We start from the raw sequence: 17,371 nt of genomic DNA, 5'->3' as shown, positions 1-17,371 counted from the left end.
TGTTACTGGTATTTTAGATGTGACATCACTACGAGAAGCTAATACATACAGAGTGAGTTCTGAGAGACCTAAACAATACGAGAAATGTACATTCAACGTGGTGGCATTAAAGGAAGAAGATAAATCAAAAATGTTTCAGAACTTGCTCAGGGAGAAATGGGACGGATGTGAAACCACTGAGAGTGAAACAGTGGAGGATAAAAGAAGAGATATATAAAAAAAGCAAGAAGAAGAGTTAGCAAAATGAGCAGGAAAAAGAAAAGGGCCTTCCTAAATCAACGGATTCTACAAATGAAGGGTGACTTCAAAGCGAATAACAAAAGGCAAACTTCTAACCAAGTCAAGTATATGAAGGAGAGATTCAAACCCAGAACTAATTTTATTCAAGACAAAAACGAAATGATCAATAGTAATGCGGCGGAAAATATAGATACCTGGTAAACATATATCAAACAGCTATTGATGAATGCAACAGCAGCAATGGAGGAGGGAAGTCCCGAAGATCTGGAGCCGATAACATGTACTAAACAAAAACCCAGGTGTTAATAATACATCGGCTGAGTTATTAAAAGCATAGGTGGGGAAAGAAGATATTATATTATAAGAAGGGGGGTAGATTGACGTATAGATATCCTTGTTACCCATAGCTTATAAATTACTTATTGACTGCAATTTTAAAAGAAAAATCAACATAGTGAGAATTATAGGTGAATATCAGGCAAGTTTTATGAGGAGTAAGAAATCCAAGCAGTAGATGGGTGGATGCTGTAGAAGAGGACACGAAAGGGGTTCTGGGTGTGAGGTGTTTGAAATGAAAGATTAGGGATAGGCAAGAATGGAGAAACCTGTTAAAGAGGTCCCTACTATAGCAGTATGTAAGGTTCCAACGATTTCGATGAGCAGGGCACGTTGTGATGACAGGATCTCAAAAACACCCCTTAATGAAAAACTGCAAGGAAACAGGAGAACGGACAGACTAAGGAGATGGATGGAGGACGGAGGATGCCAAGGACCTATTGGGGTTGCGAATGTGGAGACGAGCAGCAAGTTATATAGAGATCAAGTTGGAAGGAGGCTAAGACTCAAATTCAGGTTGTAGCGCCATGGGAGAGAAATGTAAAGTGGAAATATTAACAATTGGACACAGAATGGAAGAAGATAGAATAGTAAGAAAGGCCAGGGATAAATGGCCGCTAGGCAAACGTAGTCAAGGTCGACCAAGAAAAAGATATACACAGAATAGAGGCATCATCGATGAAGAACAGTCTCCAAGCCTAAGCGGGAAAAAGAAGACGAAGATATCCCAATTGAGGGATGATGAGAAAAAGAAGGTTAATTGAATATCTATCAAGATTAGCAGATATGATTCCGATGGACTCCTGTCAAAAAAGTAAACTTTGCACCATTCAACTGAATACTTTGGATTGGGTAAAGTTCAGAATCCAAAATGAAGCTAAGTAGATAATTTTGGTATCATAGGAAACTATTTAGGTTACTATCAAAGTGTGGAGTTTGCACAGCATGAAAGTGTAATATAATTTATTTATTTAATATATTTATTTAATCTCTTTTATCACTTCAAACAAATTTGAAATATTTAATCTTTAGCATCGTCAATATTGTACACATATCAAAATATATACAGGGTGTTTTAGAATTGCACGGCACTATTTTAGGGATGTATTCTTCAGCAAAAAATAAACAAAAAAGTTCATATAAACATAAATCTCAAATTAATTTATTACCGAGATATTGAAAATGAAAAATTTTAATTTGTCAATGAAGCGGTCAGGGTAAATGTTTAAAATGGTTGAACCGTTTTGTTGAATTCAACATTGAGCACGATGAATCCACGATTCTCTGACTAGTCTTATGGCATACGATTTCTCACCTCTTCTTAGTTGCCGATAGACGTAGAGTAAAGCATAGATTTCATCCAGACCGTGGTTGCCATTTCACAGGTCCGTTTCGACCAATTCATCAGTTACCATATATGGTCTGTTTAAATAATCAGTGGCAAGATGAGAAATGTGAGAAGGGACACCGTCATACTTAAACCACATTCCCTGCCTATCGGCAATCAGTATGTCTTCTAGGAGGTCACACAAGTTATTTTGCAAAAAAATCAAGTAAGATATTCCGGAAAACCTGGGTGGTAAAAAGAAAGGGCCGATGAGATTTGCACCAAGAAGACCAAATATCACTAGACATTTAAAGAAAAAGTATGTCGGTAATGAGTAGTAGCAGTGGTATGAGGGTTCTCTTCGTGCCAAGTATGGGTGCAAGCAGCTCAGGAAGTTAGGTTTTGGTGTACATTGTCGAATTAACCACTGGCAGAAATTTCTGCGCTTATTATAGTCTGCTGGTAATAAATCTTGCACATGTGCAACGTGACTGTGCTCACGCAATGTTTGCCATACGCTTGTAGTCGAAACATCGAAACGAAGTGACAATCTTTTGGTGCTAGTACTAGGAGATAAATGAACAGCATCGAGTATCAATTCTTCAACGTGAGCAGCCCGTCAAAATCTTTGTTGATTAACGTTTATTCCTGTAAGTTTTAGCGTGCCAGTTTCCCTAAGACGTCTTTCAATGGCTTCAAACGTTTTACGATTTGGTATACCTATTTCTAGTGGAAAAATTTTCATGGTACTTTTGGCCAGCAGCAGCTCCATTTTTATGTACCTCGCTACAAATTAACAACATGTCTGTTTGTTCTGCAAAAGTGAACAAATTTGTGGTGTCTCCCATGATAAATAATAAAAAATTACCGTACAATTCTGAAACACCCAGTATATTTTAAAATTACTATAGAGCTTATGACATTTCAAAACAAACATCTAAGATGGTACCATTTCCAAACGTTATCATATAATAACGAAATATTTAATCAAAAAATAAATAAAATGTCATTTACATTTTTAATACCTTTAATCTTATCGCGTGCAAAAAATTTATTAATAATAAAACATTACTTCAAATTAACTTTGAATACACAGATTTTGAAACAATCATTCGTCGATTTAATATTCCGAACGCGACAATGTTCGCTCACCCATCCGCTCGACAGATAACTACTACGCGTACATAATCTGTTACGTACGCGAAAATATGCGTGTGTGAACCGCGTGAAAGCGAACTAAAATAACGTCCTGTTTCGTTCGCCTCAATAATATTATTATGTCGAAAGTAATCTATCGTAATTTGTACGTCCTGTTATAAAACGATGACTTTTACTCGATTTATCATTTATTTTAAAAAGTATTTTGAAATTTAATTATTAATTGATTTAACGGTATCATTTTTAATCATTCCTGTGTAATCTTTTTTCTATGGAACGCCCTGTATATCGGTCATAACGGAATCTACCGCTAACTAACTATTAAGAGGTAAGGATGGACAAGCGGTTAATTTTCCTGTGAAAGTCCTACAACTAGAGCTTAATACCGGCTCTATAAATCCGTCTTCTTTTCGTTCTTTTTCTTGATCTCGACAACTTGGTTTTTTTACTAATTTAAGTTTAAATCGTGCCTTAAAATCGGGTTAATAGCTTTTACCTGATGAATTACCACCGAGATAAATCGCAAAAGTAATAATTAAGCAACCAGCATAAACCATTAAGATTATTATTTTTATGAACTTAAATTGGATATTAACACTTCTCTTACCTCTCTGTTATCCTGATCTTGGGGATCGCTGAACTTGACCGAATGCGTTCTACTCGCCTCCTTTTCCTCCCAATCGCTATCTTCATCACGGGTGTCATCTGGGGATGGAGCAATTCCCCCGTTAGACAAAATCGGGGTAACATCACAACGATACAAACGACCATCTAAAGAGGCTAGAGGCGCACAAAAACGGGTAACATAGAAAAGAAAAAGACGAACATAAAAAAAATAAAAAAAAACAAAGGGGAAAAGTGGTAGACATGCAACGCGAAACATAACAAAGCAACATCTAATTTTTTTTTTGATTAAAAACCACGCATATTTAAAAAAATAAAATTGTTACTAGTTTTAGAAAATTGGCAGTGAAATATTATGGCATACTGCCTAACATATCCCCCGCTGAGGATAATAGTGTGGCGCGATGACCTCTCAGCAACAAGAGTCAAACTCGTGTACGGCCCTTAGACTTCCTGTGGAGATCCTGCCACCTCGCCGATCAAACACGAATTGATATACGATGGGTTTTGTTAAAAAAACTAAAAGACTTTGCTTCGGTGGCAACTAGTTCTTTGAGGATTTGCTACAACTTTAAAAATGTCTTACACAGGTTTATTACACGAGGTTATTACACGAGGTAACAAGTCGTTCATCGTGCATAAAAAGATCAGAGTGACTTATAATGACAGAAAAATAATAACTCCCAGAAGTCGAGCAGTGACCGAGAGAAACGCCCAAATAGTTTTATCCACTGATAATGCGTAGCTTCAAAATTCAGATCACCTGTATTAATCACTTGCATGAAAGTGTGCAGAGACGAAATAACTCAAAGAAAACGGGGTGGTAATGAAAAGAGATGACGTAACAGAGAGAGCGAAAGAACCAGTTGCGAGTTCGCATTTTCCCATCTACATGGAATGGCACTCAAGGAACGAGCAGCAGAAAAGGTCAACTTACAAAGCATTCGTCCAAAGCCATTACACAGTTTCTAGATGTATCCAAATCGTTCTACAAGGAATCGTTTGACGATCATCTTCAAGATGCATGAAGCTGGCATCAAATCTAATTACTTAATAATGGTTAAAAGAAGACTTTAACGATATCTGGACCTGTTAACCTCTTGGTATTGCAAAAAGAGGATCATAATCCATTCCACAAAGAATATGGCGATATTATTTTCAACAACATGATAACGAAAACTGAGCTATGCGGCAGCCATCTTTAAAACTTTCCTAATATTCGAGCAAGTAATATCTTGGAGTTATCATGGACACCAGATTATTTTTTTTGGCATCACTTTATACTCCACACAAAACCATCGGTAGGTTCATCGCCCGGTCAACAACTTCGTTACAGTGTACAACTTCTGGAACAGCCTCCTTAAAGAATTGGTAGACTACAATCTCAGAATCTTCACGAAAATAATTTTATTGGCCTCCTTGGCAAAATAATCATCACAGATATTAGCACGATTAGGTTGTGTACCAAAGAATTTATAAATCGTTTTTGCATACACAGAGATGACATCCATCGGGAAGAGAAATAGGATGAAGAGTGGATTGAAAAATAAAAAAAACGGTGATAAAGTTCTATTATTCGGAATAAGATTGATATATTTCGTAGAAAAGCAAAAATCGAACGAATAGAGAAGTTGGCGGACTAAAATAAGGGGATGTACTGGCATCAAAGTAGTTTAATTTAGCACTGGAGTTGGTGAAGCCGGTGGGGCTGAGAACAAATATAAAGAAAACGAAAATAATGATGCAGACTAGGTCAGGTACAATCCTGAATGACATAGCGATAGTCTCGCAATTTGTATATTTTGGAATAAAGGTTGCGAAGGATAGCCAAGTTAGCCAACAAAACTTACTAGGCAATAGCCCATATAATCAAATCTAAGGATATAAATAGGAACACAAAGTTCCGGGGACTTATTAAACAATTTTAAGGCCTTTAACCCTTAGTATCCCAAGACGTCAAAAATTTTGAAACTTTGTGACAGTATTAATTGGAATCAATTTTAGCAAAATATGACAATCTCCCCAGTCCATAATGGTACTTGAGAGTACCGTCAGGCATTAAAATATATTTTGGTGATGTTGCAATTTTTGATTACGTTAGAAAATAAGTAACACTTGCTTTAGCTAAATCACATCATTATATTCAGAAAAGCAGTTGTTTTTTTCATTACAACATCAATAAACTTTGCACGCAATACATTTTGAGTGGGGTCTGGACTAAATAGCTTCGGCAGAAGAATTTTCACAACTTCCTCTTTCTTTTCCAAAACTAATCCACGGTTGCCAAGTCTTAGCAAGTTGACGAAGTTGATTGGCATGATCTACCGCACCCATGTTTTTATTGTAATCATCAACGACTGAAGGACAGCGCACATCAATTTTCGTTCCATTCTTTTGCTTGCTTTTTACTGTGGTGTCTTCTGTTCCATGAAAATTAGAGCAAAATTTCACCCACTTACTGTCCTTCCATTTGTAATAACTTATATCTAAATTTGATATACGGTAATCATAATCTCCTCTTTTCATTCGTTTATCATCTACAACATTTTTTTGTGCACCTTTTTTGTAGACTTTGTTGTTTCACAAGCTAAGGTTTTCTCAATTATTAGTTTCTCCAAAAGATCAGTAAGTTGAAGGACAAATTTTTCTTCAATTTCAGAAGATTTTCCCTGATACACATCAAATTTCTTTATGTACCCTTTCTTATCTGCTAACCACCAGAGCTTATAACCTCTTTTTATGGCTTTCATGGGATTGGATTGTTTTATAAATTTTTAGAAAATTTGGCTGTTTTTCTCCTGCAAACATATAAAATTATACACTTTTCTGTTCGGGAGATGTGAGATAAGATGAAAAGAAAAAAATTAAAGCTGAATATCTCTAGGCGACATTTTCGTAGATTCGTAAACGTATTTACATTTCAGAAATGTACCGTGATTGTCACCTGTATGTTGCAGAAACGTTTCAATGAAACATAAAAAGGGCCGGACATTAGCAGTTTCAGACACGTTTCAACTATGTTTCAGAAATATATCGAAGAAACATTTCATGTTTCAATAATATATATCAGAAATATTTCTAAAATGCAAATTTGTTTACTGGGATGTGGTACACCTAAGTCTTTAGCATTACTCCAGAAGAGTTTATAGCTTGGCAAACTGTGATAAATCATTAAGAAATTTATGCCAAGGAAACATAGTAACTCTTCTTCTTTCAACTTTAGCGTTTAAAAGGTAATATCTTTCACACAGTTACCCATCAGTGTTAGAAAATAATCTGTAGGATTATTGCAAGTTGCAAAAGTATCACCAATTATTCCCTCTGGATAATCGTATCCTCGAATTTCAGTCTGTTTTTTCCGCTTTCTCCATTTTCTATCAATCTCTGCCTTGTTCTTCTTCTTAGGCCCGTTGCCATGTATTTCTACTACTTCAGCGTCACTTTCCTCATTTTGATTAGTTAGTTGTTCTACTTCTTCATCTTCTAGCATAGGTACTTCACTAGCAAAGTAGTAAGAACAATGTCATCTTCTTCATTTTCTATGCCTGTGTGTTCAGAATTATGCAACGGAAGATTTTCTAATTCAACACAAACTTTTCAAGCTCTTCATCTGTCAAAGATTTATTCAAGTACTAAAACGTATCTTTATTCGCTTGGCTCATTTTTACATCAATCTCAATATTGTACCTGTTATTATCCTGCTGGTACCTTTACGTATAAAATCACATCTAATAACCATTTATCAAAGATATACCTTTTGAACAACAAAATTCAGCAACACCACTTTTCACTAAACTTCTAACCTCACATCTGGATGAATAAGTTTAAATGTACCTAAAACCCTACAGTGTGGATTGCGTCATTTTTTATATAAGTTCTTTCTTGTATAGTAGAAAGTACCGAGAGCTCTATATGCGTCGAATAGATGACTACAGTTTAAAATGAGTGTTTAAAACTACCGGTACTTTAAAGTACCGTCGGGACACAAAGGGTTAATGACATATGGCTGTGAGACCTTGACGCTAACCAAGAAACTAACTAATAGCATAAACGTCTTCGTAAGACTGTCGTAAGTGTGTCGTAAGACTGACTTCTGAGAAGTATTGTAGACCCAATATATGAGAATAATATATGGGGAACAAGATATAACTATATAGCTACTATAAGGAGCCAATGCTCTCGAAGTACATCAAGTTTCATAGATTGCAATGGGTGGTTAAAATGATGGATGATACCGAAGCAACTGCTTAATATAAGATGCACGGAGCGAGACCTAGGAAAAAGCAAAGAGTAAAATTAGGGGACGAGGTGGACAGGGACGCTACGGATATGTTTGGGTATAGTTATCGGAGAAGGAAGGCCAAGGAGAAACAGATTTGAGAGAAAAGAATAAGTAAAAAAGCAACTCCAGCATTAATAGATCAGTTAGGATCAGTAGCCAGGAAGATGGCAATGAACAGACAAATGTTGAAACATGGGGAGAACAGAGAATTTCATAACAAAGGAGGCATATTATATGGCTTATTTACGCATCTAGAATCTTCATTTTATAAAATATTTGGAATAATTAGATCAGAATAAAAATGTTGTCCAAAGGCTATTGGCAGAATATAACAGAAGTCTAAGATCTATTGGAGACTAAGGAGAGTGCGGAATAGTGGAATTGTCCGAAAAATTGAGAAAATATTCTCATATATAACCAGTTGTCAGATCTACACACATAGCTCTTTTTCTTGAAGGGTTTCTGTCTGTTCTAAAAATAATGGTAATTATGGGCGTAACAATCGGCAGTGGCATAACACATCATAGCAACAATGTTGCATGAGATTTTGAGACATGAGATAAATTTTGAACCACATGTTCCTTAACCACGATCTGCGAAAAGAAGCGGCGGAAAGAATTTTCTAAAAATAAACTAAAAATGATTAACATAAGCCCCAAAAACGTGATAGAGCTTTTGAGTTAACGAGGTTTTGACTTAAAGATCTATAGCATGATATTTTTTGCAAATGCAACCTTCTTTAACCCATTTACATCATACGCTTGGTTTTATGAGACCAAGTAATATTCGCATAATATTCCATAGTTTCCAAACAGGGCTCTGATATCGTCTTCTCTCTCTATGCTTAAACATATTGTTAACCGAACTAATTTTCATGAAAAAAAATAGTGCAAACAGAAATTTGGTCTTTTGATAATAACTTTCTGGTTGAAACTTTTTTTAAAAAACCGGCAAAGAGTACGATTGACACTCTTGTTTTGGTATAAAAATATCCTCAAGGACCAACTTAATCCAAGCTATGAGGTTACAGATGAAGTTAACCCATATAACCTATATGACCTACCCAGAAGTTGCAGACGGCAAGATCACCTGCAAACATCGACGCTGTACGAGTAACTTTTGAATGGACCCAACGATCAACTATTCGTCATGCTCAGGTTTTATGCATGTTCGATAGCATTGTTTGGCGAATTCTTCATGAGAACTTGAATTTTCACCAGTACAAAATTGCTGTAGTTCAAGAATTATAGCGGCAAGATTTGGCAAATAGTTTTTACAAAAACATCTTAGCGATGATGAATGAAGATCCTGGAACGATTTTGTTAACATCAGAAAAAGTTTACTCTCACTTTAACGGCTCCGTTAACCAATAAAATATCCATTATTGGGCCACACATGTGCAAACGCAGCAAAGGTGCTGGGTGAAGTCTGTAATGCAAATGTGATAGGATCTTTTTTTTTGAGAATGGTCACAAAATTCCTTTTAGGAAGATTTGGTTTCAGCAGGATGGGACACTTCACGTACGTCTATAGCCCAGCTAAGAAGATTATTTGCAGATTGATCTCACTGCGAGATGACATTCCATGACTGGCAGATTTCGCCAGATTTGTTGCATCATATGAGAAGCAAAATACTTATTTTGAAATGATTACAATTACGCATGATTACGATATCGTTCATACGACTACCACCAGCAAATTTACAGCGAACTATTCTTTGAACCCAACTTTCCAACACTCTTTTAGACACATCTATCATAAAAATCTTGAAAATGAGAATCCTTAGAACGAACACTTTATTATGAAAACGAAGATTTTCTGCACTTTAATAGGAGAATTCTCAAAGAAACTGGTGGATGTAGTGGTCAAATCAAGAAACTGTTGAGTGCAATACTTGGATCACAAGGATGAATGTAGTCTCAATCACGACGGAATCGAAGTACATGAAATCCTTGATATGTTCAATCGAGCTATAACGTGAAAAAAATATGCAATGCATATGGCGATTCAAAAACTTTGTAAAATTTAGTAGATAAAGATCCTTGCCATTTACGGTTGAGAAAAAAAAACGCAAACTGTAAAAATGCTCACTCAGTCCTTGATAGATAAAAAGCAAATTCAAAATGATAAGAAAGAGAATAGCCGAAGAAGTAGAAGGTCAAAGTATTCCACCAAAACAATCTACATCAAAAACTGATGGAATAAAGTGATAGATAAAATGTCAAGGTATGATGGTTTAGCAATTTGAAATAATTCTGATTCTCTTAAAAACAAATAGATCTTTCGATGAAAAACCATCAAACAGTTAGTGCTCAACTGTTTGGTGTGATCATCTTAAATTGTAATTTGAAAGCGAAGAAAACACTTGAAAACCGATTTATGGGAAATTGTGTTTATGGTCACTAATCCACTCCACCGTAGCCAACATGCTTATCAAAAAGCAAAATCAACAATTACTGCTCTCCATGCCACTTTAGAGGAGGCAATTGCAACCAAAGAGATAGCCCTATGTGCTATCATAGACAAAGAGGGTGCGTTTGATAACACCTCCTATAAATCCATAGAGAAGTCAGGGAGGCGAGTCGCTGACTATAAAGGCGCTAAAAGGATGTCCCCAAGGGGGAGTGCTATCACCTCTATTATGGTGCCTGCTAGTTGATGACTTGATGAACACTCTAACAAAAAACGGATTCAAGATTCAGGGGTATGCTGATGACCTGTTAATCACAATCCGACGTAAATATGATACAATCATAACTCAACTAATGCAGAAAGACCTACTACTCACCAGTACTTGGTGTAGAAGCACTCGGAAAAGGAAGCTACAAATAAAAGCACCTTGCATTGACAGCAGAACTATTAACCTCAAAACAGAAATTAAATACCTAGATAAGGTGAGGAAATAGGCCATCATGGCAAACCAAATCTGCCGCTGGTTCCTAGGAAGGAACTGGGGTCTCAAAATCACGAATGGCTCATTGGGCCTACGTAGCAATAATCAGACCCATGGTCGCCTACGCCTCATTGATTTAGTGGCCAAAAACAAAACAAGACAGTACAACAACAGCTGGCACAAATCCAGCGGTTAGCATGTCTTAACATAACGGGTGCAATGAGATCCTGTCCGACGACTGCTTTGGAAGCCCTACTCGGTCTCACACCGCTCCATTTATATATACAAGAGGGGGCAGCTTCAAGTGCCTTATTACTGAAAATAGTTTCTTTACTCAAGTCGATGCAGAGCAACCTCAGAGGACACCTCGAAATCCTCAAAGACCCATGTCTAAATCACCTGATTGAAATTAAAACGAACCTTATACCGACAGAATACAATTACAACCAGCCGTATAAGGTTATATTTAGAAGCAGGAATGATTGGACTAAAAAGAGGCTAAAAAGAGCCTGGTACACCGATGCTTCAAAGACAGTTAGATCCGGAGTAGGTATGGGCATCAGTGGACCAAACAGTCACATTAAACTGCCACTCAGCCCGGACATAATAATTTTCCAAGCAAAAGTTCTTGCTATAAACTGCATTAACTGCTACAACTCTGCACCGCTTTGAACCTACAGAAGGGACAGAAAGGTGCATCCATAAACATTTTCACAGACAGGCGGGCCGCCTTAAAGGCAATTCAGGCCTACACGTGTGACTCAGCACTCAGCACAGAGAGTGTACCAGCTACCTGAGAGAACTCGCTAGGGGCAATGATGTTAGCCTATGGTGAAACCAAAGAGGTTTTATGCCTCAGCAAAAGGGATCTAAGGACGCTCTCAGGTTACCTGACTAGCCATGCGCCCCTAAAATACCACCTCTTGACACCTACCGACATAAAGGTTCAAGACCTCAGGGCAATACTAAGGTTCATCAAGGACCTACATTTACCCTAAACCTTTGAAGGGCTAAAGTTACAATAGATCTTATAGGTCGTAATAATGGGAAATTGTCAACCAATGATCTTTTGAAGAGATGCATGGGAAAAAATAGGTAGAATAAAACTGAATCTTTCAACAGTTGTGTATTCAATTTGATTCCCAAGCATATTTTACTGACATCGAAACCATAAAAACTTGTACACATATAGCTCTCTTTCATGAAGAGTTTCTGTCTGTTCTAAAAATAATGGTAATTATGACCGTAACAATCGGCAGTGATAGAAAACATCATAGCAACAATTTTGCAAGAGATAAATAAAAATTCCAACAAACTATATATTTGAAGAAAAAAATTGTCATAGTTCTGAAGAAGTGGTACTTGCGCGAGGTATTTGTCTCGCATTCCGCCAACTCTAACTGTGCGAATTCTGAAAATCAAGACGCCTTTATAACGGAATGCGACAATGAATGGGAGGATTTCAACTTAGATACTTTAGACAGTGTTTCCTGAATTTCATCTCTAAGTTCAGAAGCGCAAGGAGAATCTCAAAATGAAGCCTGAATTAGATGATCCATGATAATACATCCAAATCCGAAAACAAATAAAATGGCCAGTTTATAACAGAAACTTTTTAATAAAAAGTTTCAACTGAGATATACAATGTGTTTGTAAAGTTATGGTGCACTTTTAACCGGTCACAGGAGAGTAACAAAGTAAAATAGAAATGTGAGATTTTTACCAAATAAAAGGAAAACTCTCCAAGTTTTCGAAGTATGATATGACGTTATGGTAACAATGTTCGTGAGTTTCACCACTAGACTTTTACTTCACCAGATATGCTTAATCATGTGTAGGAAGTACTTGATTTCCGTTTAGAAGTATATAGGCAACAAATTTTTTGCTCTTTTGACCAATATGTCATAGTTTTTAGGATATGACATCTGTTGTAGTATTTATTCATTAAACGCAAACGATACTTCAACTATAATTTCAGCGATGATGTAGATAATTTATATGCGTTAGTGAGATGAAAAATGGGCCATATTTTAATGATTGCTATTAATTAAATGTTAACAAGACGGTGTGTGTAATTAGTTTAAGGAAAAACTTAATTTGAACAAAGATTGATTACAGCCTTGGTTACAGATTGATAAATTATTAAAAGCTTATTACGTAGTATTCACATATGGCATATATCATTCTAAACTGGGACAGAGGAGTGGATTGGTGTCGCTTGTTTACTGCGCAAAAGCGAATTCTGAGATTAATGCCTGATTTAGATAAGCGGGAATCCTGTAAATCGATCTATATGCGTCACAATTCCTCTATCCAAGAATTTTCCGTAATAATTTCTAATCGTATATTTAAATAAAATCAAAAACGTGGTTTTTAATCATTAAAATTAAAAAAATAAATAAATCACTTACCTATAGTTGGTTGATATTGCTGTTGAGGTAATAAAAAACAAGTCAAAACTGTATTTCCTGTATCCGGATCGGTATCGGTTTGAAACGTTAACATAGGTTGCGCTTGATTTTCACTCAACCAAACCGCTTTCAATTGCAACTGAAGTAAAGAAACGGGGAGATAGGGCAGTCGATTTCCGGATACATCCAAAACGTGTAGCCTTTCGCAATTTCCCAACGTATCCGGAAGTAAAGTCAGTTTGTTATCGCGCATACTCAAAACGCCCAATTCCCTTAAATTTCCCAATTCCTCCGGTATCGAACTTAAACTATTTCTATCGACGTTTAAATTCGTTAATTTAATTAGTTTTCCAACTTCTCTAGGTAATTCGTTTAAAAAATTTTCAGTTAAAATCAATTCCTGAAGACTCGAACAATAACCGATGTTCGAATTGAGAATGGCTAAGCGATTTTGATCGACTTTTAAAATCGTTAATTTATCCAATTTTCCGATCCCATCCGGAAGTGTTTCCAAAACATTTTGTGATAAATGCAAATCTGTTAAACTCTCTAACCCGGCGATTTCTTCGGGCAAAGATTCCAGCCTATTTTCCGACAAATCTAAACAACTCAAATTTCTTAAATTACCAATTTCACCCGGTAATCGTTGTAATTGATTATGATCTAACCACAATTCTTGTAAAGCCGGTAATTGTCCGATATGGGTCGGTAATTCCTCGATTTCATTATCACCTAAATCGAGGCGTTCGAGTTTTGTTAGTTGAGCAAGCGATGCGGGTAGCTCTTTCAGTAAATTCTCTCGCAATTCTAGAGAAGTTAACGAGGTGAGATGTCCGAAATCGGCAGGCAAAGATGTCAGGGACATATCATTCAAACCTAACACGGTTAATGACTTTAACTTGCTGAAAGCTGGCGGCAGTTTTGGTATTGGATTCGAACTAAAATCGGCGACTTGAAGTGAACTTAGAGCACCTATTGATTCGGGTATATCTGGTATATCTGAAAAGAAAGAAAAAAATGTGTACACAAAAATGGTTTACAAAAAATTATACAATTAAAAGTTATATCATAAAAAAATAGTATTAAATTTTTAAGATTTGACTACAAATTTACCGGTTTCGAATAAAAAATCATCTTCAGATGAAACACCGTATCGGAAATAATACCATAGTTATTTCACAAATGTCATGAGATAGTAGAGAGATAATGCCGATTCTGGACCAGAAGTGCTCCCTCGCTCCCCCTGATCCTGCGCATGCGCGCCGGAAGTGACGTCAGGACATCGGTCCAGAACCGGCATTATCTCTCTACTATCTCATGATGTTCTTGCATCTTCTCCATAAGTAGTTCAAAGATACATCATACATTGCAATGTTCTGAGGTTTAGGTCTAGGATCATCTGATGTTTAAGATAATTTATTTCAAAATCTGATACAGAATCTCTGGTTTATGCAAGATGATGCTCTATCGTATCAAAGGAGATGGATAGGGTGACAGAATACTTTTGCATAGCCAAAAGATATCCTGACTTAAACCAGTTGGGCTTCAGTATTTGGACTATAATAAGTAATATAAGTCTTGGTTAGCATTCGAAACTTTACGTCAGTATTTTGTAGTTTTGAGTTTGCTACCAGTTCTGCCTATGAGGTGGCCTGAGTAGCCCGACGAAATAATTGAAGAAACGCTGCCTGGTGGAACGGAGTACAGATTGAGCGAGAAGTATATAATAATCGGATGCTAAGCAGACGATGCAATCTTAATACCTCAAGACTAAGATAGCCAACAAAGAAGCTGTTTAAAATCGAGAAAATGGCAGAGAAGTGTAATACAAAAATCTCAGTACAGAAAACGCAGTCCCAATAATTCCGAAAGACCCAAAAAGGTGTAAACTAGTGGTTTACAATTATACGCTAGGCCAGATTATGCGGTTGAAACATCTTTGAAACATTGCAAGCATAGAGAACTGAACGAAGAAGTCAGAACAAAAACCACAAGAGGAGCAAAATACTAACGAAATGTATAACACATCAACCTAAAGGCTTCTCAGACCCACAGAGATACTAGAAAGTCTTCGAGCAATTGCTGGCTATTTTTTACTAGGCCACATAAGAAGCGAAAACAGGAAAAATATAGGGCGCAGGGCAAACAAAAATCACATATGACCAGAACTTCTAAACGTCCCCCAAACATGTGGTACGAAAACTGGAGATCAGCATTCCAGTCAAGACTTTGAACTGTAGAAGACAGATAGTCTGTTAACTTGGAAATAAAACTAAACTAGTAACTTTCGAGTTATGAAGCGAATCTGTTAAGTGTTATAAATTATTATAAGATATGAATTGAAGACAAATAAATTTATGATAAATATTTGAATTGTATAAAATATTATGCCAAATGGTCACTTTCTATATAGCTATATCGACTCTACCAAGCCAAAACAGCAAATTTGAAACCAAACTTCAACCGCCAACATTGGTTAAAAGTTGGCGCAGATGCCTATTTCAATACGACGTGATGAAAGTATTTTGTGTTTCCTGCAAAATCAAGTAAATATCGTTTATGCCGTTTTGGTTTGGCAGCGGCGATTTATACAGAATGGAACAAGTCATATAATTTTTTTGTAAATGAGTAGCTAAAATTATACAAAATTTAAGATATGCTAATTGGATAGGGGGATTCCATTACAGACATAACATTTGCAATTATATCAAGTCTGGAATCTTCGTTTTCCAACTCTGACTACCCATTTATTGGTTAATTAGACATTTCTAGAGGTTTCTTTAACTGTATGTATAAACACCTTAAAACGACAAGCCCATAATAAAATAAAACTTAACACAACTATTCTAATGTTAGTATAAACTATCCTTTGATTAATCTCATTGTAAAAATAGTGGTTAACTAATATTAACTAATATGTCTGGGTTAACTATAGTGACATGAAAATCGTTGGGACCAAGAGGTACACATTTTTTGACCAAACTTGTAACCCTGGAAATCGATAACATAAACCCTAAAAAAGCTGCTGGAATTGATAAAATTTCACTTGGCTTATACCTCCAAGAAAAGTAATCATGTTGAAATACTGGTTTAACGCTTGCTTGAGACTAAAGCATGTTTTAAGACGGCACAAATAATTATGCTCAAAAAACCTGATAAACTGGTGGAAAAAGTTGAATGATAAGACCTATTTTGCTGTTACCTGATATCAATTTTCAAATTGTTTAAAAAATTACTGTTAAAACGTCATAAACTATTCATTAACATACTAGAGATTTTACTGGATGTAGCACCAGAGAATGTCTTCTACAAGTTGGGCGAAAAGATGCCGCAGAACTACTTGAATCACATCTTTCTGAAAGAAAGAGTTTAGAGTGTCACAAGTCTATAAGGTAGGATTTTATGATCACTCCTCTATCTATTGTATAGCAGATATTCCAGTTTCAAAAGATGCTGTATTAAGGACGTTCGCTGATGACATAGTTATTATTATTATGGGTAAAAACTTAATTCAAACGAAAACTGTGCGAAAATTTCAGGAAACAAAATAGCAGTTAACAAAATTAACTACTTGAAATTGATTCACATCAATTTTGCGTTGCGACGAATAAACAGCAACCTAACTGTGTCTTTTGGAGGATGCCGTATCCTTTAAGCAGAATCAACAAAGTATTTCGGTTTCCACCTTGAATGCAGAATGAACTAGAAGGGTCATGTTATATAGAAAGTTGAGTAGATTAAACTCAAAAGTAGATAAATATACTAACCAGAACATAGTCGCAGTTGGGTAGATGCTCGCAATTTGCGATCAAAGAGACTAGTTTATCATATCATTATTAAGCATATCTAGATTTACAGGATACAGCTGTAAGCTCGCTAAGCCACAAAGCCATCCAATCAAAGCAGTTGATCATTCAATGTAACCAAAACAAATTTTTTAGACTGTATGATGGTCTCGAAATCAAGTTCAAAATCAAAGTAAGCCAAGATTTCCAAGACTTATACCAACATTGCTTAAATATCACTGCTTCACGTACTCCACCTCCACCACGTATAATTATTAACATCTATGTACAGATACAGTAATAACGTTATAACAC

At 36.1% G+C, this 17,371-nt stretch overlaps 1 protein-coding gene across 7 annotated transcripts in view; it reads right to left on the bottom strand.

The window, feature by feature from the left end:
• Positions 1 to 17,371, bottom strand: part of LOC111415100 (scribble planar cell polarity protein) — a 94,451-nt gene that overhangs the window by 60,785 nt on the left and 16,295 nt on the right. For 6 of the 7 annotated variants that reach the window (XR_011640032.1, XM_071195109.1, XM_071195112.1 and 3 more), the window contains exons 3-4: positions 13,272 to 14,270; positions 3,669 to 3,841 (exon numbers count right to left, since the gene is read on the bottom strand). Coding sequence is in view for 6 of the 7 variants with exons in the window: in XM_071195109.1 (XP_071051210.1) it covers positions 3,669 to 3,841; positions 13,272 to 14,270 (1,172 nt within the window). In the remaining variant the exon portion in view is untranslated. The remainder of the gene's footprint in view (positions 1 to 3,668; positions 3,842 to 13,271; positions 14,271 to 17,371) is intronic. The other variant, XM_071195110.1, reaches the window with a different exon arrangement.

The sequence above is a fragment of the Onthophagus taurus genome, chromosome 3 (assembly GCF_036711975.1).
Source record: "Onthophagus taurus isolate NC chromosome 3, IU_Otau_3.0, whole genome shotgun sequence".
In the NCBI taxonomy this organism is placed as follows: Eukaryota; Metazoa; Arthropoda; class Insecta; order Coleoptera; family Scarabaeidae; genus Onthophagus; species Onthophagus taurus.
Note: the sequence above shows the minus strand (reverse complement) of the source record. Positions and strands in the feature narration are given on the sequence as shown.